This window comes from Mizuhopecten yessoensis, unplaced genomic scaffold (genome assembly GCF_002113885.1).
Source record: "Mizuhopecten yessoensis strain PY_sf001 unplaced genomic scaffold, ASM211388v2 scaffold716231, whole genome shotgun sequence".
NCBI lineage: Eukaryota > Metazoa > Mollusca > Bivalvia > Pectinida > Pectinidae > Mizuhopecten > Mizuhopecten yessoensis.
In genome coordinates, this window is record NW_018480013.1 from 85,289 (window position 1) to 111,756 (window position 26,468).

Here is a 26,468-nt window from a genome sequence, read left to right on the forward strand (position 1 = left end):
TAGGACAAGAAACGTTGACTAAAACCAACTACGAAAACCGAGAAGAGCTAATATCATAATAGTTACACGCTTTGTTCGGACATGTAGCTAACGACATGCGATATTAATCATACTCGGATAGGTAAGCCTGTGACGTCAGCGATACCGCCGCACGCGGAGCACTGTCTGCACACTACAGTGGCCTGCTGATTTAATAGCCTTTTTGTTTTTATTGTCTGTGTGTGACCATTTGAGTCCTAATACTACGACGACAGAAGGCGACCAGGCACATTTGTAGCATTTATACTTCGTTTTTGTACCAAGGTACACTTTTGTGTGGTACACAAACGAAGCATTCTGAGTTAAAATTTTGTGTTATTGCGTTCGTTTGTGTCCCTTACGTATTGCAATTTGACGGTAGCACTACAGGACCCACTCACACAGGGTTTCCAATTGATTAATGTAGTCGTTAAGTTAATGGTTATTTTGTTGTTATTAACCAGCAGTTGTCACGAGTACCAATAAGTCAAGTTTTAATTGACTTTTCGTAGTTTGTTATATGTCTTAATGCGATGAATATTGACACCAAACAGTTGGGCTTAACTGGTTTCCGTACTCCTTACAAAATTAAATCTGTGAATGGTGTTGACAATATGCATTATTTGCGTCTTATGCAGTCCAGTTAAGGTACGACATCCACATTTCCTTAATATTGCTTATATTCGTCACCTACGCCGATAGTTCTTTTCCTTTTCTAGTTTTACTTCTGTACATTGTTAAACTTCAATGGGAGCCCAAGTAAAGGGAAGGAGGCGCGGCAAGTTACTTAATTAAAACCAAAATAACAAAAGAACGCGTACCGGTATATGTAACAAAATTAAAGGACAAACAAATTAACCCTTTTTTCATCGTAACAAATATGATTATCCTATGTTTTATTACCAAGACGTATCCTGTATGACCCCTCAACAGAAGCCACACCTCAACATTCCACAGCGTCAACCCAAAATGACACAAAACACAAAAAAGCATTGTGGTACAGAAACGAAGTATTCAGGCTTCAAATAAGTCCGTCCGCTTTCGACTTACGGGACAAAAACGAAGCACATATACCATACGTACCACAAAAGTGTAACGCGATACAGATATATACAGTATGTACTGTAGTATGGATATTTCGTTTGTGTACCACATTTAGGTGTAACGTGGTGCAGAAACGAAATATAAATACTTCGAAAGTGTCTGGCCGCCTTCGGCCATCGTGTAATGCAAACGGGAGTTTTCCGTGTGCAAAACTCCAAAAATAAAACTAGTTATCTTAAAGATAGCTTAAAACCCGGACTCTGCTTAAAACAAGCCAGAAATCGTTTGACTGAAGTGAGGCGAAGTTCACGAACTGGCGTTGATGATGTGATGAATGCATAGTGAACGTTCCCTGAAATAAGCTTAACATGAGGTGACGTTCACGAACTGGCGTTGATGATATGATGAATGCATTTAGCGAACGTTCCCTATAATAAGCGTAACATGAGGTGACGTTCACGAACTGGCGTTGATGATGTGATGAATGCAAAGCGAACGTTCCCTGAAATAAGCGTAGCATGAGGTGACGTTCACGAACTGGCGTTGATGATGTGATGAATGCAAAGCGAACGTTCCCTGAAATAAGCTTAACATGAGGTGACGTTCACGAACTGGTGTTGATGATATGATGAATACATTTAGCGAACGTTCCCTAAAATAAGCTTAACACGAGGTGACATTCACAAACTGAATAATATTGATTAGTTTGACAATTAAAGACGCTACCAAGTTCAGGGTCCGTATTCATGAAACCGTTCTTATGCTCAAGATTGATTTTTGTGCTCAAGTCTAATTACTTGTTACAGTTATAAACTGATACAAAAATCTTACTTTTTCAATGATTTGGAATTATTTTAGAGACGTAAAGCCGACTATTGTTTTCAATGTTTACATTTGACTTTTTTTATTATTTTGTATGATTTAAGTGAGTTACAAGAAAGCCGGTTTGAGCACAGAATCCAAGCTTGAGCATGAGAACAGTTTCTTGAATACGGATCCTGATACCACTGGTAAAGGCTTCGTGATATGGGTGATTCACGTATCAATTGTCGCGTCTTTCAGTGGTGTCGGAGAATCTCGAACCGGAGTTGAAGGAACTGGCATTTTAGATTAAAAAAATGGAGGAACTTAACCTCATCAACGTTCATAATGCGATGAGATATTCCAAAATCGAAGCATGTAATATGGTCCAGGAAGCTATGATGAACATTCACGAAATCCAATGGGTCAACTCAGAACGGGAGGAAATAAGCATCAAACCTACAGTAAATTCAAACTTTTTTATATGTGTAAACTATATGAATTGTGAAGTCGCCTCTTACTAGGGGCCAACGTAGCGCACTCGCTAAATTTAGATGTGGGGTAGCTTCACTGCGCCTCGAAACCGAAGGGTATGAAAACCTACCCGTGATGGACAGAACATGCAGATTTTGTGTAGACCAGGTAGAGGATGAGGAGCACACACCTACTAGATGTCCGGGTTTTGACGATATACGTGACATTTTATATGAATTGATAGTGGTTTTATGAATTTTCGTTATGAGGAAAAGCTACACTTTGTTTTATCAAACGATAACTGTGCTAAATATAGTGCCAAAGCTCTAGCAGCTATTCTTAAACGTCGTTATAATTTAATATATCACTGATTATTGTACATTGAAGTTTGAAGGAAAAAGCTAATATATGTCATAAAATGTCAAACTTCAATCACAAAATTATTGATGCTGAATTTTGAAAATGAATGCAAATATCCGTTATATGAATTTTAAAAACAAAATGGTAACTTATGAGCATCGAACAGTTATCTGTTGGCATTCATAGACACTAACAATGCCGAATGGAACGTGACGAATTCAATTTCTAGCGTGGTTCTTGAGATGGTTTACGTTCCAGCTAGCATAGTTATTGACTGTAAACTAAAACTTGTCCAAAGTCTTTCCAAAGTCCAAAGTTTATTCATAGGCGGCGTAAATGAGATAGATAAGTATTTAACCCTTTCACCCCTATGTAACTTTAGTAGACTCTACCATGCATTGATATGGATGAGTCCATTATGGTCTACAGTGGTTAAAGGGTTAATATAGGCGGTATTACCAACTGTAGAAATACCGTATAGATGATTCAACTCGCTGACACTATGACGTCATATTGATTATTGATTTATGATATCAGTTAGTTGTAATATACAAATATTACAAAATAATATGACGACAGATTTCAGTTTTCTCCAAACAAAATGTTGATAATAGTGACCTGTATAATAGGAATAGACATGTTGTCATATGCTCTCGTTACAGTCACTAGAATTTACGAAACACACAATCACAGCGTCTATAATTGTCAGTTGATAAAAGATTTCAAAATTACTTTCACATCAGGCACGCCGAGCGGTAAGTAACGAATGCTCGTGATGTCAGGTTATTTGTCATACATGTATGTAATTATTAAAATTATCATTATATTAACTCTGACGTCAACACTCGAATGCTGACATTTATAGTGTTATTTCGGTTGGCCTATGAAGTGTCAAAGCCATGCGAATATAAAGAAAGGAATTTTATACATCAGACTGCCTTGTATAACCCTGTCCTAAGCAGTATTATAATGAGGGGCTGCACACGCCTGTAGTCCAAAGCCACACCAGGAATACCGCGAACCGAATTATATCAACAGCGCAACAGTAGCTGTTCTGTGAACCAAACTAATGTATACTTAAACACCTACTTAGAATATTTAATTAAACGTCCTGATCTTAAACAGGACGCATGGCCACAACATGACGAGAGAATTAGATTGATTACGGGCCGTTGTTGGACAATAACAAGAACGTTTTTATTTGAACAATATTTACAGTTGAGATGGTTTTATTAAATGTTGGAAACGTATGTTTTGTGAGATAATCTCGAGATTCGAAACCCCTCCTCTCAATACCGCTTTATCACAACCTAGGTCGTAGGTCGTCTCAAAGCGGTTCACAAATTATTGTCCGTGGTTATAGGCCCACAAACATTCAACACAGTGTCGTGCCGTGACTCGAACCCGCAGTCCTTCGGTAACGAGCCCGGCGTCCTACCACAGGACTACCGTGCCTCCTTGTTTCCATTGAAAAATATAGAGAAGCTGAAGAGGGATGGAATGGCAAAGCCCGAGACACAACGTGGTATTGCCATCACTACCTAACCAGAGAAGTAACATAAGGATAGTCTAAACAAATCTGTCCCTCCGGCGTGTCACCGAACATGGTTGTAGTAATCACAGGGACCTGATCATTTGTTACAGCTATGTATATTTTGTGCCTAAACCGCCCGAGGCGTAAAGAGTAATTTTACGCGTTTTAGGAGTTTAGAAAAATTTTCGGTAAAATATCAACCCCTTATGTGGTATATACTGTACTTAATCTACAGGTTGTTCGTTAACAGATCCATATTTGGTAAAAATGCCACCCTTAATGAATTGAATTTTATTTAAATTTAGGATATATACATGTAACTGGAAATTTAAGGAGTTATGCTACCCTACTGTGATATGCGCCTCCTCCCCAAAAAAGAGTTCTAGACAAATGATAATAAGGATTTGGTTAATTAATTAATTATACACTTGAAATGTGTAAGTTAGAATATAATTATATTACTTAGTTAATTTTCAATTCTTGCACGATCGTCTTTGTCAACTCACAGGACATTCGTTTAACGGCAGGTGTGGTGATTTAAGATAGCTTACACGTTAGTTAACCACTTGATTAGCACGTTCTGTCACTTTGATCTGTTAAAATCCTAAACAATGCATTTTTTATTATAAAATTTGAAAAATAACGAAATGAAGTGAGATAACCACGATAAACAGGCACTTGTCGTACCCTCAGTGAGTTTTACCTTTAACCAATGCAAATTATAATAAAAAAGAAACCTAAGGCAGATAACTATTGTATAAGTCAATATATGCCTTTAAGCTCTGCTCTTTCTTTGAATTTTAATTAACGTCGTAGTATATCAACCTCAAATGGTGAAATATATTAATTAACGATCGAATGTCCTGGATTGTCTGCCTTAGTACAGTTTTTTCCGCTAGGTTTCGCTCAATCGGGAATCGTCTGTAATTATATAAGTTTCGTAAACGATAACCTTGATTTTAGAGCAATCGGACAACGCTCGGCCATTTCCATGATATTTTTCCGAGTATACAGCGGAAATGACGAAATGATCCGATTTTCTGCCAATGAATAATACGTGATATCAAATTGGCTGTTGGACTATATCGGTACTGCTAGTAAACGAAACCTAAAGAAATGCGAAAATCCCTGGGCCATTTTTTGTCACATTTAGACTCGAAGATGTCGCATTTAAAAAAATATACTTGTGACGCCAAAATTTTAATCTCACAATAAACGTGTTTAAATATTAACTATTGTGCTATTTACAAATGTAGCTTGTTCACAGGGCTCATTGTTTATCACGGTCAAATTTGCAGGTATTGCATATGATAGGAATTAATTATGCAAATGAGACATAAATGTTTGAATTAATTGAATTACCTGTTACGATATGTACATAGGAAACGTCAAACAGCTGTCGACCCCGTGACCCCTAGACACAGCGCGCTATTATAACCATATGTAAATTAGGTCATTGTCAACGTCTAACTGTTCTATTGGGCACCTATGACGTCATCAAGGATCAAGGCACATGACTCTTTTATGTATAAAAGTTTGCTGTTAGCTTAGTAAAGTAATAACTAATGGAGCAAATAATTACGTTAATATAGCATTCTATTTGCTACAATATAGTTGTGTATAATTTAGGATATACTTTTCCAAACATATGCAAATAAATCAAGCGACACCTAACCGTGTCGCTTTAGCTCAGAAATAAGAGTTTACCAACTGTAATTTATGCCAGATATACCGTAAATTACTATAAAGTGACAAGACATGTATTTTCGCATTTGTTCGCGTAAACAACTGGCCGCGAGAATTAAATCATCTTGCGAGAATATCTCTGTGGTATGAAATACGTATAAAAACCGACGATTACCTGGCATTGTTGATGAGTACTGGTCGTTGATGATAAATACATGTTAGTGTTGATAAATACATGTCATCATTGATAAATATACGTCAGTGTTGATAAATATCTGTCATTGTTGATAAATACACGTCAGTGTTGATAAAGACCTGTCATTGTCGATAGATATCTGTCATTGTTGATAAATACACGTTAGTGTCGATAAATACACGTCATTGTTGATAAATATCTGTCAGTGTTGATAAATATCTGTCATTGTTGATAAATGCATGTCAGTGTTGATAAATATCTGTCTTTGTTGATAAATACTCGTCAGTGTTGATAAATATCTGTCTTTGTCGATAAATAAATGTCATTGTTGATAAATACACGTAATTGTTGATAAATACATGCATGTCATTGTTGATAATTATATAAAGACACGTCAGTGTTGATAAATACATGTCCGTGTTGATAAATATCTGTCATTGTTGATAAATATCTGTCATTGTTGATAAATACACGTCAGTGTTGATAAATATCTGTCTTTGTCGATAAATACATGTCATTGTTGATAAATACACGTAATTGTTGATAAATACACGTCATTGTTGATAAATACATGCATGTCATTGTTGATAATTATATAAATACACGTCAGTGTTGATAAATACATGTCCGTGTTGATAAATATCTGTCATTGTTGATAAATACACGTCAGTGTTGATAAATATCTGTCATTGTTGATAAATACACGTCAGTGTTGATAAATATCTGTCTTTGTCGATAAATACATGTCATTGTTGATAAATATACGTAATTGTTGATAAATACACGTCAGTGTTGATAAATACATTTCATTGTTGATAAATACACGTCATCGTTGATAAACACACGTCATTGTTGATAAATACATGTCATCGTTGATAAATGCATGTCAGTGTTGATAAATATCTGTCATTGTTGATAAATACACGTCATTGTTGATAAATATCTGTCATTGATGATAAATACCCGTCATGGTTGATAAATACACGTCATTGTTGATAAATACATGTCATCGTTGATAAATACATGTCATTGTTGATAAATATCTGTCATTGTTGATAAACACATGTCATTGTTGATAATTATATAAATACACGTTAGTGTTGATAAATATCTGTCACTGTTGATAGATACACGTCAGTGGTGATAAATATCTGTCATTGTTGATAAATACACGTTAGTGTCGATAAATACACGTCATTGTTGATAAATATCTGTTGATAAATACATGTCATCGTTGATAAATACATGTCTTTGTTGATAAATATCTGTCATTGTTGATAAATATCTGTCATTGCTGATAAATACATGTCATTGTTGATAATTATATAAATACACGTTAGAGTTGATAAATATCTGTCACTGTTGATAGATACACGTCAGTGGTGATAAATATCTGTCATTGTTGATAAATACACGTTAGTGTCGATAAATACACGTCATTGTTGATAAATACATGTCATTGTTGATAAATATCTGTCATTGTTGATAAATACACGTCAGTGTTGATAAATACACGTAATTGTTGATAAATACACGTCAGTGTTGATAAATACATTTCATTGTTGATAAATACACGTCATTGTTGATAAATACACGTCATTGTTGATAAATACATGTCAGTGTTGATAAATACACATACGTCAGTGTTGAAAATTATCTGTCATTGTTGATAAATACACGTCATTGTTGATAAATACATGTCAGTGTTGATAAATACACGTCATTGTTGATAAATTCACGTCATCGTTGATAAATGCATGTCAGTGTTGATAATTACATATCATTGTTGATAAATACACGTCATTGTTGATAAATATCTGTCATTAATGATAAATTCGCGTCATTGTTGATAAATATCTGTCATCGTTGATAAATGCATGTCAGTGTTGATAATTACATATCATTGTTGATAAATACACGTCATTGTTGATAAATATCTGTCATTAATGATAAATTCGCGTCATTGTTGATAAATATCTGTCATCGTTGATAAATGCATGTCAGTGTTGATAATTACATATCATTGTTGATAAATACACGTCATTGTTGATAAATTCACGTCATCGTTGATAAATGCATGTCAGTGTTGATAATTACATATCATTGTTGATAAATACACGTCATTGTTGATAAATACATGTCATTGTTGATAAATATCTGTCATTGTTGATAAATACATGTTAGTGTTGATAAATACATGTCAGTGTTGATAAATACATGTCATCGTTGATAAATACATGTCAGTGTTGATAAATACACGTCATTGTTGATAAATATCTGTCATTAATGATAAATTCGCGTCATTGTTGATAAATATCTGTCATTGTTGATAAATTCGCGTCATTGTTGATAAATATCTGTCATCGTTGATAAATACACGTCAGTGTTGATAAATATCTGTCATTGTTGATAAATACACGTCAGTGTTGATAAATATCTGTCATTGTTGATAAATATCTGTCATTGTTGATAAATACACGTTAGTGTTGATAAATACACGTCATTGTTGATAAATATCTGTCATTGGTGATAAATATCTGTCATTGTTGATAAATACATGTCATTGTTGATAAATACACGTCATCGTTGATAAATACATGTCAGTGTTGATAAATACATGTCATTGTTGATAAATATCTGTCATTGTTGATAAATATCTGTCATCGTTGATAAATACATGTTAGTGTTGATAAATACATGTCAGTGATACATGTCAGTGTTGATAAATACAAGTCATTGTTGATAAATACATGTCATTGTTGATAAAAACACGTCATTGTTGATAAATATCTGTCATTGATGATAAATACGCGTCATTGTTGATAAATATCTGTCAGTGTTGATAAATATCTGTCATTGATGATAAATACGCGTCATTGTTGATAAATACCTGTCATTGTTGATAAATAGCTGTCATTGTTGATAAATACGCGTCATTGTTGATAAATACATGTTAGTGTTGATAAATACATGTCAGTGATACATGTCAGTGTTGATAAATACACGTCATTGTTGATAAATACATGTCATTGTTGATAAATACACGTCATTGTTGATAAATATCTGTCATTGATGATAAATACGGGTCATTGTTGATAAATATCTGTCATTGTTGATAAATATCTGTCATTGATGATAAATACGCGTCATTGTTGATAAATATATGTAAGTGTTGATAAATATCTGTCATTGTTGATAAATATCTGTCAGTGTTGATAAATATCTGTCATTGATGATAAATACGCGTCATTGTTGATAAATACCTGTCATTGTTGATAAATAGCTGTCATTGTTGATAAATACGCGTCATTGTTGATAAATACATGTTAGTGTTGATAAATACATGTCAGTGATACATGTCAGTGTTGATAAATACACGTCATTGTTGATAAATACATGTCATTGTTGATAAATACACGTCATTGTTGATAAATATCTGTCATTGATGATAAATACGCGTCATTGTTGATAAATATCTGTCATTGTTGATAAATACATGCATGTCATTGTTGATAATTATATAAATACACGTCAGTGTTGATAAATACATGTCATTATTGATAAATATCTGTCATTGATGATAAATACACGTCATTGTTGATAAATATCTGTCATTGTTGATAAATACGCGTCATTGTTGATAGATATCTGTCATTGTTGATAAATACACGTTAGTGTTGATAAATACATGTCAGTGATACATGTCAGTGTTGATAAATACACGTCATTGTTGATAAATATCTTTCATTGTTGATAAATACGCGTCATTGTTGATAGATATCTGTCATTGTTGATAAATACACGTTAGTGTTGATAAATGCATGTCAGTGATACATGTCAGTGTTGATAAATACACGTCATTGTTGATAAATACATGTCATTGTTGATAAATCCACGTCATTGTTGATAAATATCTGTCATTGTTGATAATTACACGTTAGTGTCGATAAATACACGTCATTGTTGATAAATATCTGTCATAGTTGATAAATACGCGTCATTGTTGATAGATATCTGTCATTGTTGATAAATACACGTTAGTGTTGATAAATGCATGTCAGTGATACATGTCAGTGTTGATAAATACACGTCATTGTTGATAAATACACGTCAGTGTTGATAAATATCTTTCATTGTTGATAAATACGCGTCATTGTTGATAGATATCTGTCATTGTTGATAAATACACGTTAGTGTTGATAAATGCATGTCAGTGATACATGTCAGTGTTGATAAATACACGTCATTGTTGATAAATACATGTCATTGTTGATAAATATCTGTCATTGTTGATAATTACACGTTAGTGTCGATAAATACACGTCATTGTTGATAAATATCTGTCATAGTTGATAAATACGCGTCATTGTTGATAGATATCTGTCATTGTTGATAAATACACGTTAGTGTTGATAAATACATGTCAGTGATACATGTCAGTGTTGATAAATACACGTCATTGTTGATAAATACACGTCAGTGTTGATAAATATCTGTCATTGATGATAAATACACATCATTGTTGATAAATACATGTCATTGTTGATAAATATCTGTCATTGTTGATAATTACACGTTAGTGTCGATAAATACACGTCATTGTTGATAAATATCTGTCATTGTTAATAAATATCTGTCATTGTTGAAAAATACACGTCATTGTTGATAAATACACTCCACTTTTTAATTCACTTTTGTTATCCCCAGAAATAAATCGTTAGATGCAAATATCAGAAAAAGATATCGGCCATGATGAATACCACTTACACGGCAAGTAGGCCTACTGCTACATCGTGACATTTAGACTTACTACAAGCACGGGAGGTTTGTATATGTGACTGTTTAACTATCAGACAACGATAAAAACAGGGATTCTGTTTGGGTACAGCAACTATTTACAACATAAAATCTTTGGACGAACAAGACGCTGACGAGTTGTGTATCGGTGATATACGGTGGGCTCGTTATGTAAGGTTCCGACTTTCCCTCCCAGTTGTCTCCCCTGGCACTCTCCCTGTCGCCACAAGGGAGATATAATTTGTTCGTGTAACTATCCACCACACTGTAACAAAACGTTATTTCTCCCAGAATGTCGCGGGGTCCGACTTTGATATAATGACCGTAGCTAGGTATAGCTTGTTACCTTGCTTTACAGGGACTGGGCCAATTCGTTGTTTTGCCATGTTTTTAACGAACAAAAGCATTTTGTGATGTCAATATTGGGACGTGATTATCTAATTAAATTGTCCAAGGTAATATTGGTAATTTTGTCCGGCCCCTGTGTATAATAGATCTATATTCTAAACTTACGACCATTTTATTAATGAATCAGGTCCCTGCGATATAAAACAGAAAGTTGCGTCGTCTGTATCGGAGGCTGAGATGTGCTGTGTATGGTCGACTCATGAACAGGATTACTGACATGTACACTACACATTAAACAATATCTTCTGAAATATTCAATTAACACTATATATCATAATTACCGGAGAGTTACCTGTGTATACCTTTCAGGTGTGTGTTTTATTTATTAACCAATCATCAAAATTACCAATCAAAAGAATAGTATACAGCTTTCCGCTTCAGAACTGGAAGTCTTTGGAAAATCTATGCAAGTCACTATAAGCCAGTATTCAACCTTAGGAACACTCCCTGAAATATGTTCTAACACAGGTAAGCTTACGAGGAACACATATCTAATATCCAGTATATATAAATGTAGATATTCATGACGAAATGTTGAACGATACACATGGAAAACAGCATATTGCTGGCCACAACAGTATTCTATATGTAAGAAGGATATGTTATATAACAGGAGACAACACGATATTTACATCCTCGTTAACACGAAGTACGAGGTCGCGAGCTGATCACTTGTAGATGACAATTTGCATTGAAAACAATGTCGAAAATTTCATTTTTTTTAAATGCACACTGTGGTAAATCAAAATGTAAAATCTGAATTAGAAAAACATTTAAATGACACTATAAAGAGATACAAAGATCATTAAAAGATAACGTCACTTAAGACTACAGACAAAGGCAGACGTCTTCCTGGGACTACAGTTAAAGGATGACATCACCTTTTTAAGATTACATTTAAAGGATCACGTGGCCTTAAGACTACTAGGAAAGGATGACGTCGCCCTAACACTTTTGTCAAAGGATGATGTCGCATTAAGACTTTTGTTAAAGGATGACGTCAGTCTAAGACTACTGATAAAGGACGACGTCGCTTTAAGACTTGTTAAATGATGACGTCACCATTGTACTACAGTTAAAGGATGACGTCACCCTAATCCTAAAATTAAAGGATGATATCGCCTGAAGACTACTGTTAAAGGATGACGTCACCCTAAGACTTGTTAAAGGATGACGTCATCCTAAGACTGATAAAAGGGGTATGTCGTCCTTAGATTTGTTAAAGGATGACGTCCCATTAAGACTTTTGTTCAAGGATGACGTCACTCTAAGACTACAGTTAACGTATGACGTTACCCTAAGACTACAGCTAAAGGATTAAAGCATGGGTTAAACAACGACGTCAGCTATTAATACAAATTCAATCACCAATCATAGATCGTAAACCATGATTTGTGGATTACATGTCAAGGTTCCATCACTATTAGATAGTGGAACCTCTCTAATCCGGACTTATACAATTTAGTTTCTTAAATGTCGAGGTAATTTTCTCTCATGTGGTTCACACGTTTGACTGGTCGTAGAAGGCCTCTAAGAGTAATTACGACATTATAACTATTACTGATGAAGCCCTTTTAGGTTGTACTGACACTTAACAGGACATCAATTGACACCTACCAGCCGAGGCACTAGCCGGACTTATGTGATAACGTTATTGGGTATCCCCCTCCCCGCCAAATTAAAATAAAAAGTATTTCATAGTATAGATAATTATTTAAACCTTTTATTTATTTTAACACTCCACAGCTAACACGCCCAGGTCAGTCACTGGATCCCCTGTTGTACATGTACTTCGGAGCTGACTCTACAAAGCTCTACTTTATACTCATATAGATTTACATACGCACAACTAAATATTTTAGTGTCGAAACTGGGGAATGAATTTGATCCTATACTGTTTCAACTCTCGGTGAACAGTGAAACCTGGTTAGTCCGGATTGTGTGAGGCTAAAGTCAGGATCAGATATACCGGTTACACTTACCTTTTGTTAGTGAGATCCAGAAGAGAATGAGCAGGCTAGAGGCCTTCATCCTATAGTGTCCCCGGTACAATATCCGTGTCCTCACCAAAACATGTTACCTCGCCCAAATTGTAGATACCTGAGCGCGCGACACAGCACACCTGTGAGATGTAACTCTTAAGACAATCACGTATTGAATTAAAACATAAAAACTAATCCAACTTCGTTAGAATTGCATATAGCTGTACTAGTAGTTCCCAGATTGTCGTTCCTGTGGTAAAATGTTGATGGTACACTATTCCAATCGTACAGGTATGCGTATTCCAGAGTTATACAGGTATGGACCAGGTGACCGGTCTTCTGCAGTTACATAAAGATGTATGGCTACTGAAGTCGGAGCCGAGGTGAGCTGTTTGTCTATTTGTCACCAAGGCCGTGACGGGTCTGACAGGCGAGACGGGAACAACGATGGCAGACTACATACCGGGGCCGAAATCATCTCCTTACCTTAATACCGTACCGGAGCCGAAATCCTCTCCTCACCTTAATACCGTACCGGGGCCGAAACCCTCTCCTCACCTTATTACCGTACCGGGGCCGAAATCATCTCATTATCTTAATACCGTACCGGGACCTAAATCCTCTCCTTACCTTAATACTGTACCGGGGCCGAAATCACCTCCTCATCTTAATACCGTACCGGGACCTAAATCCTCTCCTTACCTTAATACCGTACAAGGGCCGAAATCCTCTCCTCCCCTTAATCCCGTACCGGGGCCAAAATCCTCTCCTTACCTTAATACCGTACCAGGGCCAAAATCCTCTCCTTACCTTAATACCGTACAAGGGCCGAAATCCTCTCCTCCCCTTACTACCGTACCGGGGCCGAAACCCTCTCCTCACCTTAAAACCGTACAGGGGCCTAAATCATCTCCTCACCTTAATACTGTACCGGGGCCGAAATCATCTCATGATCTTAATACCGTACCGGGACCTAAAACCTCTCCTCACCTTAATACTGTACCGGGGCCTAAATCATCTCCTTACCTTAATATCGTACCGGGGCCGAAATCCTTTTCTCACCTTATTGCCGTACTGGGGCCGAAATCCTCTCCTCATCTTAATACCGTACCAGGGCCAAAATCCTCTCCTTACCTTAATACTGTACCGGGGCCTAAATCATCTACTCACCTTAATACCGTACCGGAGCCGAAATCCTCTCCTCACTAATACCGTACCGGGGCTTAAATCCTCTCCTCACCTTAATACTGTACCGGGGCCTAAATCATCTACTCACCTTAATACCGTACCGGGACCTAAAACCTCTCCTCACCTTAATACTGTACCGGGGCCTAAATCATCTACTCACCTTAATACCGTACCAGGGCCAAAATCCTCTCCTTACCTTAATACCGTACAAGGGCCGAAATCCTCTCCTCACTAATACCGTACCGGGGCTGAACTCCTCTCCTTATCTTAATACCGTACAGGGACCTAAATCCTCTCCTCACCTTAATAACGTACCGGGGCCTAAATCATCTCCTCACCTTAATACCGAACCGGGACCTAAAACCTCTCCTCACCTTAATACTGTACCGGGGCCGAAATCCTCTCCTCACCTTAATACCGTACCGGGGCCTAAATCATCTCCTCACCTTAATACCGTACCGGGGCTTAAATCCTCTCCTCACCTTAATACCGTACCGGGACCTAAATCCTCTCCTCACCTTAATACCGTACCGGGGCCGAAATCATCTCCTCACCTTAATACCGTACCGGGACCTAAAACCTCTCCTCACCTTAATACCATACAGAGGCAGAAATTCTCTCCTTATTTTAATACCGTACCGGGGCCTAAATTCTCTCCTCAACGCAATACCGTACCGGGGCCGAAATCTTATCCCCACCTTATTGCCGTACTGGGGCCGAAATCCTCTCCCCACCTTATTACCGTACAGTGATTGAAATCCTCCTCACCTTAATAATGTATTCACCTCGTACTGAGATCATAAGAAAATATCTCCCACCTCCCAACTTCACCACGTACAGGGAGAGAAATTATCTCTTCTCCCAATATCACCTCATACTGGGAGGAAAACTATCTCCCCTCCCCACCTTACCTCGTACTAGGATTGAAATTCGCTCCCCTCCCCACCTCACCTCGCACTAGGATTGAAATTCTCTCACCTCTCCACCTTACCTCGTTGGCTAGCAATTATCTCCTCTCCCCTCATCACCTCGTACTGAGATAGAAATCTCTTCTCCCCACATCACCTCGTAATGGGATAGAAATCTCCCTCCCCACATCAACTCGTACTGGGATAGAAATCTCTCCTCCCCATATCACCTCGTAATGGGATAGAAATCTCCCCTCCCCACATCATCTCGTACTGGGATAGAAATCTCTACCCGCCACATATCACCTTGTAATGGGATGGAAATCCCCCTCCCCACATCACCTCGTAATGGGATAGACATCTCCCTTCCCACATCACCTCGTAATGGGATAGAAATCTCGCCGCCCCATATCACCTCGTAATGGGATAGAAATCTCCCCTTCCCACATCACCTTGTAATGGGATAGAAATCTCCCCTCCCCACATCACCTCGTACTGGGATAGAAACCTCCCTTCCCCTCATCACCTCGTAATGGGATAGAAATCTCCCCTCCCCACATCATCTCGTACTGGGATAGAAATCTCTACCCGCCACATATCACCTTGTAATGGGATGGAAATCCCCCTCCCCACATCACCTCGTAATGGGATAGACATCTCCCTTCCCACATCACCTCGTAATGGGATAGAAATCTCGCCGCCCCATATCACCTCGTAATGGGATAGAAATCTCCCCTTCCCACATCACCTTGTAATGGGATAGAAATCTCCCCTCCCCACATCACCTCGTACTGGGATAGAAACCTCCCTTCCCCTCATCACCTCGTAATGGGATAGAAATCTCCCCTCCCCACATCATCTCGTACTGGGATAGAAATCTCTACCCGCCACATATCACCTTGTAATGGGATGGAAATCCCCCTCCCCACATCACCTCGTAATGGGATAGACATCTCCCTTCCCACATCACCTCGTAATGGGATAGAAATCTCGCCGCCCCATATCACCTCGTAATGGGATAGAAATCTCCCCTTCCCACATCACCTTGTAATGGGATAGAAATCTCCCCTCCCCACATCACCTCGTACTGGGATAGAAACCTCCCTTCCCCTCATCACCTCGTAATGGGATAGAAATCTCCCCTCCCCACATCATCTCGTACTGGGATAGAAATCTCTACCCGCCACATATCACCTTGTAATGGGATGGAAATCCCCCTCCCCACATCACCTCGTAATGGGATAGACATCTCCCTTCCCACATCACCTCGTAATGGGATAGAAATCTCGCCGCCCCATATCACCTCGTAATGGGATAGAAATCTCCCCTTCCCACATCACCTTGTAATGGGATAGAAATCTCCCCTCCCCACATCACCTCGTACTGGGATAGAAACCTCCCTTCCCCTCATCACCTCGTAATGGGATAGAAATCTCCCCTCCCCACATCATCTCGTACTGGGATAGAAATCTCTACCCGCCACATATCACCTTGTAATGGGATGGAAATCCCCCTCCCCACATCACCTCGTAATGGGATAGACATCTCCCTTCCCACATCACCTCGTAATGGGATAGAAATCTCGCCGCCCCATATCACCTCGTAATGGGATAGAAATCTCCCCTTCCCACATCACCTTGTAATGGGATAGAAATCTCCCCTCCCCACATCACCTCGTAATGGGATAGAAACCTCCCTTCCCCTCATCACCTCGTAATGGGATAGAAATCTCCCCTCCCCACATCACCTCGTAATGGGATAGAAATCTCCCCTCCCCACATCACCTCGTAATGGGATAGAAATCTCCCCTCCCCACATCACCTCGTAATGGGATAGAAATCTCCCCTCCCCACATCACCTCGTAATGGGATAGAAATCTCCCCTCCCCACATCACCTTGTAATGGGATAGAAATCTCCCCTCCCCACATCACCTCGTACTGGGATAGAAACCTCCCTTCCCCTCATCACCTCGTAATGGGATAGAAATCTCCCCTCCCCACATCATCTCGTACTGGGATAGAAATCTCTACTGGCCCCACATCACCTCGTAATGGGATAGACATCTCCCTCCCCACATCACCTCGTAATGGGATAGAAATCTCCCCGCCCCACATCACCTCGTACTGGGATAGAAACCTCCCTTCCCCTCATCACCTCGTAATGGGATAGAAATCTCCCCTCCCCACATCATCTCGTACTGGGATAGAAATCTCTACTGGCCCCACATCACCTCGTAATGGGATAGACATCTCCCTCCCCACATCACCTCGCAATGGGATAGAAATCTCCCCGCCCCACATCACCTCGTACTGGGATAGAAACCTCCCTTCCCCTCATCACCTCGTAATGGGATAGAAATCTCCCCGCCCCACATCACCTCGTACTGGGAGAGAAACTCGTTCTGGGGTCGAAATTCTTTCCTCCGCCCGCTTCATCTCGTCCTTGGGTCAAATAAACTTCCTCCTCCGCCAAACTAGTGTTGTGACCTCTTGAGAAAGCTTTACGTTTCAAAGTTCAAGTATTGCTTTCAATGTTCATTAACAAGTGGTCGAATGGGTTCGTATTGTTTTCCGTTATTTAATAGAACACAGGAAGGTTTAAGACAAATGGTTTTATCATTAAACATGCGGATGTCTACTCTTAAATGCACTTCCGACTTTAATTAATTAAGTACATTTATTGGTACTGGCTTTCAAAATCACTATGGCAATGGTAAACAATAGTGTACCGGTAACTTTGGCGGAATATCACGGCATACCCAAGGGGCCTTTTTAATATGATCTTAAACTTAAATATTTCACATTGTTTATAGCTGATATTGTTTATAGCTGATATTGTTTAGCGGGACCACAACACAAGTGTTTGTCTACACTCCTGTAACGATGTATCTATAATAAAATTAAAACCGGAAGATGTCGCAAGTTATATAAACTATGAAATCGCTATCGAAACCATGCTAACAGCGAACGCGTGGTCTACCTACGGGTTTGATTGGTTTGATTGGTTATCCGACAAGACCTATCCACGCTTTTGATTGGTTATCCGACATGACCTATCCACGCTTTTGATTGGTTATCCAACAGGATCTACCAAGGCCTTTGATTGATTATCCGACATGACCTATCCACGCTTTTGATTGGTTATCCAACAGGATCTACCATGGCCTTTGATTGATTATCCGACATGACATATCCAGGCTTTTGATTGGTTATCCAACAGGATCTACCAACGGCTTTGATTGATTATCCGACATGATCTAGCAACATAATTGATCGGTTATCCGCCATTATACAGCGTCAGATGATCTAGCGACGGATTTGATTGGTTATCCGACATGATCTACCAACGGCGTTGATTGATTGTCCGACATGATCTACCAACCGCTTTGATTAGTTATGACATGATCTAGCGACGGCTTTGATTGGTTATCCGACATGATCTAGCGACGGATTTAATGTGTTTTATCTGATATGACCTACCAACGGCTTTGATTGGTTATTCAATATGATCTAGCAACAGACTTGATTGGTTATCCGACATGATCTAGCAACAGATTTGATTGGTTATCCGACATGATCTAACAACGCCTTGATTGGTTATCTGAAATGACAAAGCGACGGCTTTAATTGGTTATCTGACATGACCTAGTGACGGCTTTGATTGGTTATCTGACATGACCTAGCGACGGCTTTGATTGGTTTTCCCACATTAACTACCAACGGCTTTGATTGGTTACCTAACATGATCAAGCAACAGATTTGATTGGTTATCCGACATGATATAGCGTCATATTTGAATGGTTATCTGACATGATCTAGCGACGGCTTTGATTGGTTATCAGAAATGATGAAGCGAGGGATTTGATTGGTTATCCGACATGATCTGCCAACAGTTTTGATTGATTATCCGACATGATCTAGCGACAGATTTGATTGGTTATCCGACATGACCTTCCGTTGGCGTTGATTGGTTATCCGACATGATCTAGCGACGGCTTTGATTGGTAATCAGACATAATTTAGCGACGGCTTTGATTGGTCATCCGACATGATCTACCAACGGATTTGATTGGTTATCCGACATGATCTACCAACGGATTTGATTGGTTATCCGACATGATCGACCGTCGGATTTGATTGGTTATCCGACATGACCTACCGTCTGATTTGATTGGTAATCCGACATGACCAGCCCTATCGACGACTTTGATCGGTTATCCGAAATGATCTACCAACAGCTTTGATTGGTTATCCGACAAGCGCATGGCATCCAGTCACGTTTACGCTTTTCGTCAATATCAATAGCGACATATCGGTTAATTAGCGCGGAGGTTGCGACTATACTCAAGAGTTTGATATCGACGAAGCCTAGGATTTAACACATCTGATTGGGGACCATTCATGAAATAGACAGTTCTTATTGTACAAACTGAAGTTTTTTTTAAAGTTCTCGTGCATGTATCTAGTTACAGTGAAACCTACGCAATCGATAGTGGCTAAGTTTGAGACAGGGGTCCAAAATACTAACCTAGGCACAGTTGTGTCAATCAGACACATCACACAGTAGCTAGGATAGTTATGTGTACAAGTTAAGCTATAAAAAGGAAAAGATGCCAGTACATTTAATTTTACTGCTAAAAAGGGAAATGACTTTCCATTATTTCAAATCGGTGGTGTCATAAAATACTGTAAATGATCTTTCACACGAATTTGACAGATTTCTAAAGATGAATCAAGAAATATACCCTCTTGATAGAAATAAAGAACCCTGTATTGATGAAGAAGATTGAGTTTGATGACATGATTTGTCAATCGTTCACAGCCCGTGTGATATGTCATTTAATTAAATACCCCGCTGTTATCGTTCCCAGCCCGTGTGATGTGTCATGTAATTAAGGACCCCGCTGTTATCGTTCCCAGCCCCTGTGACACGTCATGTAATAAAGGACCCCGCTGTTATCGTTCACAGCCCCTGTGATACGTCATGTAATTAAGGACCCCGCTGTTATCGTTCCCAGCCCGTGTGATATGTCATGTAATTAAGGACCACGTTGTTATCGTTCCCAGTCCCTGTGACACGTCATGTAATTAAGGACCCCGCTGTTATCGTTGCCAGCCCGTGTGATATGTCATTTAATTAAATACCCCGCTGTTATCGTTCCCAGCCCGTGTGATATGTCATGTAGTTAAGGACCCCGTTGTTATCGTTCCCAGTCCCTGTGACACGTCATGTAATTAAGGACCCCGCTGTTATCGTTCCCAGCCCGTGTGATGTGTCATTTAATTAAATACCCCGCTGTTATCGTTCCCAGTCCCTGTGATACGTCATGTAATAAAGGACCCCGCTTTTATCGTTCTCAGCCCCTGTGATACGTAATATAATAAAGGACCCCGTTGTTATCGTTCCCAGTCCCTGTGATACGTTATGTAATAAAGGACCCCGCTGTTATCGTTCCCAGCCCCTGTGATACGTCATGTAATAAAGGACCCCGCTTTTATCGTTCTCAGCCCCTGTGATACGTAATATAATAAAGGACCCCGTTGTTATGGTTCCCAGTCCCTGTGATACGTCATGTAATTAAGGACCCCTCTGTTATCGTTCCCAATCCCTGTGATACGTCATGTAATAAAGGACCCCGTTGTTATCGTTCCCAGCCTGTGTGATACGTCATGTTATAAAGGACCCCGTTGTTATCGTTCCCAGCCTGTGTGATACGTCATGTTATAAAGGACCCCGCTGTTAACGTTCCAAGCCCCTGTGATACGTCATGCTATAAAGGACCCCGCTGTTATCGTTCCCAGCCTGTGTGATACGTCATGTTATAAAGGACCCCGTTGTTATCGTTCCCAGTCCCTGTGATACGTCATGCTATAAAAGACCCCGCTGTTATCGTTCCCAGCCCCTGTGATACGTCATGTAATAAAGGACCCCGCTGTTATCGTTCCCAATCCCTGTGATACGTCATGTAATAAAGGACCCCGTTGTTATCGTTCCCAGTCCCTTTGATACGTCATGTTATAAAGGACCCCGCTGTTAACGTTCCCAGCCCCTGTGATACGTCATGTAATTAAGGACCCCGCTGTTTTCGTTCCCAGTCCCTGTGATACGTCATGTAATTAAGGACCCCGCTCTTATCGTTCCCAGCCTGTGTGATACGTCATGTTATAAAGGACCCCGCTGTTAACGTTCCCAGCCCCTGTGATACGTCATGTAATTAAGGAACCCGCTGTTATCGTTCCCAGTCCCTGTGATACGTCATGCTATAAAGGCCCCCGCTGTTATCGTTCCCAGTCCGTGTGATAAGTCATGTAATAAAGGACCCCGCTGTTAACGTTCCCGGCCCCTGTGATACGTCATGTAATTAAGGAACCCGCTGTTATCGTTCCCACTCCCTGTGATACGTCATGTAATAAAGGACCCCGTTGTTATCGTTCCCAGTCCCTGTGATACGCCATGTAATAAAGGACCCCGTTGTTATCGTTCCCAGTCTGTGTGATACGTCATGTAATTAAGGACCCCGCTGTTATCGTTCCCAGTCCCTGTGATACATCATGTAATTAAGGACCTCGCTGTTTTCGTTCCCAGCCCCTGTGATACGTCATGTAATAAAGGACCCCGCTGTTTGCGTTCCAAGCCTGTGTGATACGTCATGTAATAAAGGCCCCCGCTGTTATCGTTCCCAGCCTGTGTGACACGTCATGTAATTAAGGACCCCGCTGTTATCGTTCCCAGCCCGTGTGATACGTATTGTAATTAAGTACCCCACTGTTATCGTTCCCAGTCCGTGTGATACGTCATGTAATAAAGGACCCCGCTGTTATCGTTCCCAGCCTGTGTGATACGTCATGTAATTAAGGACCCCGCTGTTATCGTTCCCAGCCCGTGTGATACGTATTGTAATTAAGTACCCCACTGTTATCGTTCCCAGTCCGTGTGATACGTCATGTAATAAAGGACCCCGCTGTTATCGTTCCCAGCCTGTGTGATACGTCATGTAATAAAGGACCCCGTTGTTATCGTTCCCAGCCTGTGTGATACGTCATGTAATAAAGGACCCCGCTGTTATCATTACCAGTCCCTGTGATACGTCATGCTATAAAGGACGCCGCTGTTATCGTTCCCAGTCCCAGTGATACGTTATGTCATAAAGGACCCCGCTGTTATCGTTCCCAGTCCGTGTGATACGTTATGTAATAAAGGACCCCGCAGTCATCGGGCTTTTATCGTTCCCAGCCCCTGTGATACGTAATGAAATAAAGTACCCCGCTTTTATCGTTCCCAGCCCCAGTGATACGTCATCTAATGAAAGACCCCGTTGTTATCGTTCCCAGTCCCTGTAATACGTTATGTAATAAAGGACCCCGCTGTTATCGTTCCCAGTCCCTGTGATACGTCATGTAATAAAGGATCCCGCTGTTATCGTTCCAAGCCTGTGTGATACGTCATGTAATAAAGGACCCCGCTGTTATCGGTCCCAGCCCGTGTGATACGTCATGTAATAAAGGACCCCGTTGTTATCGTTCCCAGTCCCTGTGATACGTCATGTAATAAAGGACCCCGTTGTTATCGTTCCCAGTCCCTGTGATACGTCATGTAATAAAGGATCCCGCTGTTATCGTTCCAAGCCTGTGTGATACGTCATGTAATAAAGGACCCCGCTGTTATCGGTCCCAGCCCGTGTGATACGTCATGTAATAAAGGACCCCGTTGTTATCGTTCCCAGTCCCTGTGATACGTCATGTAATAAAGGACCCCGTTGTTATCGTTCCCAGTCCCTGTGATACGTCATGTAATAAAGGACCCCGCTGTTATCGTTCCCAGTCCCTGTGATACGTCATGTAATAAAGGATCCCGCTGTTATCGTTCCAAGCCTGTGTGATACGTCATGTAATAAAGGACCCCGCTGTTATCGGTCCCAGCCCGTGTGATACGTCATGTAATAAAGGACCCCGTTGTTATCGTTCCCAGTCCCTGTGATACGTCATGTAATAAAGGACCCCGCTGTTATCGTTCCCAGTCCCTGTGATACGTCATGTAATAAAGGACCCCGCTGTTATCGTTCCCAGTCCCTGTGATACGTCATGTAATAAAGGACCCCGCTGTTATCGTTCCCAGTCCCTGTGATACGTCATGTAATAAAGGACCCCGCTGTTATCGTTCCCAGCCCGTGTGATACGTCATGTAATAAAGGACCCCGCTGTTATCGTTCCCAGCCCGTGTGATACGTCATGTAATAAAGGACCCCGTTGTTATCGTTCCCAGCCCCTGTGATACGTCATGTAATAAAGGACCCCGCTGTTATCGTTCCCAGCCCGTGTGATACGTCATGTAATAAAGGACCCCGCTGTTATCGTTCCCAGCCCGTGTGATACGTCATGTAATTAAGGACCCCGCTGTTATCGTTCCCAGCCCGTGTGATACGTCATGTAATTAAGGACCCCGCTGTTATCGTTCCCAGCCCGTGTGATACGTCATGTAATTAAGGACCCCGCTGTTATCGTTCCCAGCCTGTGTGATACGTCATGTAATAAAGGACCCCGCTGTTATCGTTCCCAGCCCGTGTGATACGTCATGTAATAAAGGACCCCGCTGTTATCGTTCCCAGCCCGTGTGATACGTCATGTAATAAAGGACCCCGCTGTTATCGTTCCCAGCCCGTGTGATACGTCATGTAATTAAGGACCCCGCTGTTATCGTTCCCAGCCCGTGTGATACGTCATGTAATTAAGGACCCCGCTGTTATCGTTCCCAGCCCGTGTGATACGTCATGTAATTAAGTACCCCACTGTTATCGTTCCCAGTCCGTGTGATACGTCATGTAATAAAGGACCCCGCTGTTATCGTTCCCAGCCTGTGTGATACGTCATGTAATAAAGGACCCCGTTGTTATCGTTCCCAGCCTGTGTGATACGTCATGTAATAAAGGACCCCGCTGTTATCGTTACCAGTCCCTGTGATACGTCATGCTATAAAGGACCCCGCTGTTATCGTTCCCAGTCCCAGTGATACGTTATGTAATAAAGGACCCCGCTGTTATCGTTCCCAGTCCGTGTGATACGTTATGTAATAAAGGACCCCGCAGTCATCGGGCTTTTATCGTTCCCAGCCCCTGTGATACGTAATGAAATAAAGTACCCCGCTTTTATCGTTCCCAGCCCCAGTGATACGTCATCTAATAAAAGACCCCGTTGTTATCGTTCCCAGTCCCTGTAATACGTTATGTAATAAAGGACCCCGCTATTATCGTTCCCAGTCCCTGTGATACGTCATGTAATAAAGGATCCCGCTGTTATCGTTCCAAGCCTGTGTGATACGTCATGTAATAAAGGAGCCCGCTGTTATCGGTCCCAGCCCGTGTGATACGTCATGTAATAAAGGACCCCGTTGATATTGTTCCCAGTCCCTGTGATACGTCATGTAATAAAGGACCCCGTTGATATTGTTCCCAGTCCCTGTGATACGTCATGTAATAAAGGACCCCGCTGTTATCGTTCCAAGCCTGTGTGATACGTCATGTAATAAAGGACCCCGCTGTTATCGTTCCCAGCCCGTGTGATACGACATGTAAGAAAGGACCCCGCTTTTATCGTTCCAAGCCTGTGTGATACGTCATGTAATAAAGGACCCCGCTGTTATCGTTCCCAGCTGGTGCGATACGTCATGTAATAAAGGACCCCGCTGTTATCGTTCCCAGTCCATGTGTAATATCTATTCTAACATTTAAATAATCATTAATGTTTTGAAACTGAAATAAAAAATATATATGTATAAATGAATATTAAGAATTCAATACATAGGGTTTATGATAGAGCGGTTAATGATTAAACACTAGTAATGCGATTTTGTTTGGTATACAATGGACACCTATTTGCCTGTAACCTTTACCTGTAGGGTTGTAGGTTGGAATGACTGCAGTTCATTAACAACTGTGAAATAATTGTTGAGGGTATACAATATACTTTGTCCTTGACCGACACATTTTTTTCTCCAGACTAGATAATAATTACCAGAGACGTATATACGTGTATGATATTACTACTCTCTCTCTATATATATATACGTTTTGGCTTGCAATATGCCAGGGACGTTTAATACTGGTGGGCCTTGTGACCACGCCCACCAATCCCTTCCCCACACCTACAAGGGAGGTAATTCACACAGTCATTACTGTCCCTGAATATGCACACTTAATAGTTCATTACCGGTAAATACAGTCCACTAAAATACTTAACTTTGAATGAAACTCTGACCAAAGCTTAAAAGAAATGCAAACCTTGAATTAATTATATTTCAGAATCAAATCCTAGTATTAATCCGCTTAATAGATATGGAAGCAACATTTTTCGATACGAAGGGAAACAACTCTATCAACCTTGTATTGCAGAACATATTTGTATACATGAAAATAATTTGCTTTCTGGAGTCATTTATATTTTCAATGTTATTTTCATTGAAAATGGCAATCATTCTGCACCGAAATTTCATCTCTACATGATATTTTTTTTTAAAAAGTGAAATCAAACTAAAAAGAAAGAAAGAAAAGGCAACAGTTTAATATCAATATTTTTTTATTTTAAATTGAGATAAAAAAATAAAGTTGTGTGGCATTTCTTGAATTAATATCTATTTCCTCACACTCATTTTATAATTCCAAAGGAAAAGCACTTCCAAAATGAAACTGATGAACAATGTGGTTTTCTCAGAGATCCTATCTCCATTCATCAGGTTCTGATCAGTTACAAAGCAGGCAGTAGCCATATATATATTTATTGAGAACAACATATGATTTATTTTTCAGTTGTCAATGTGATGACTACATTAAGACATGAACAGATCAGACTTTGGTATAAACTGGCCGTCTTATATATATCCTCCACAACCCATGCTCAGTATTTCCATGGATATATAGTATATACAGGCCTTTTTTATGGCCAAATATGGGCTAGTTCCCCTCTCCAATTTTGGCATTATTTTCCCTATTTCAGCTTTATTTTCTCTATTTCAGTTTTATTTTATTTTCTCTATTTCAGCTTTATTTTATTTTCCCTATTTCAGCTTTATTTAATTTCCC

At 39.9% G+C, this 26,468-nt stretch overlaps 1 protein-coding gene across 1 annotated transcript in view; it reads right to left on the bottom strand.

Annotated features, from left to right (window-relative positions):
* The window catches only part of LOC110442224 (low-density lipoprotein receptor-related protein 2-like), a gene marked incomplete at its 3' end in the record, with an annotated part of 98,693 nt that extends 84,924 nt beyond the window's left edge, over nucleotides 1-13,769 (bottom strand). Inside the window, exon 1 of the mRNA XM_021485716.1 lies at nucleotides 13,301-13,769. Within this exon, the coding sequence (XP_021341391.1) occupies nucleotides 13,301-13,349 (49 nt within the window). The remainder of the gene's footprint in view (nucleotides 1-13,300) is intronic.
* Between the last annotated feature and the right edge of the window lie 12,699 nt (nucleotides 13,770-26,468).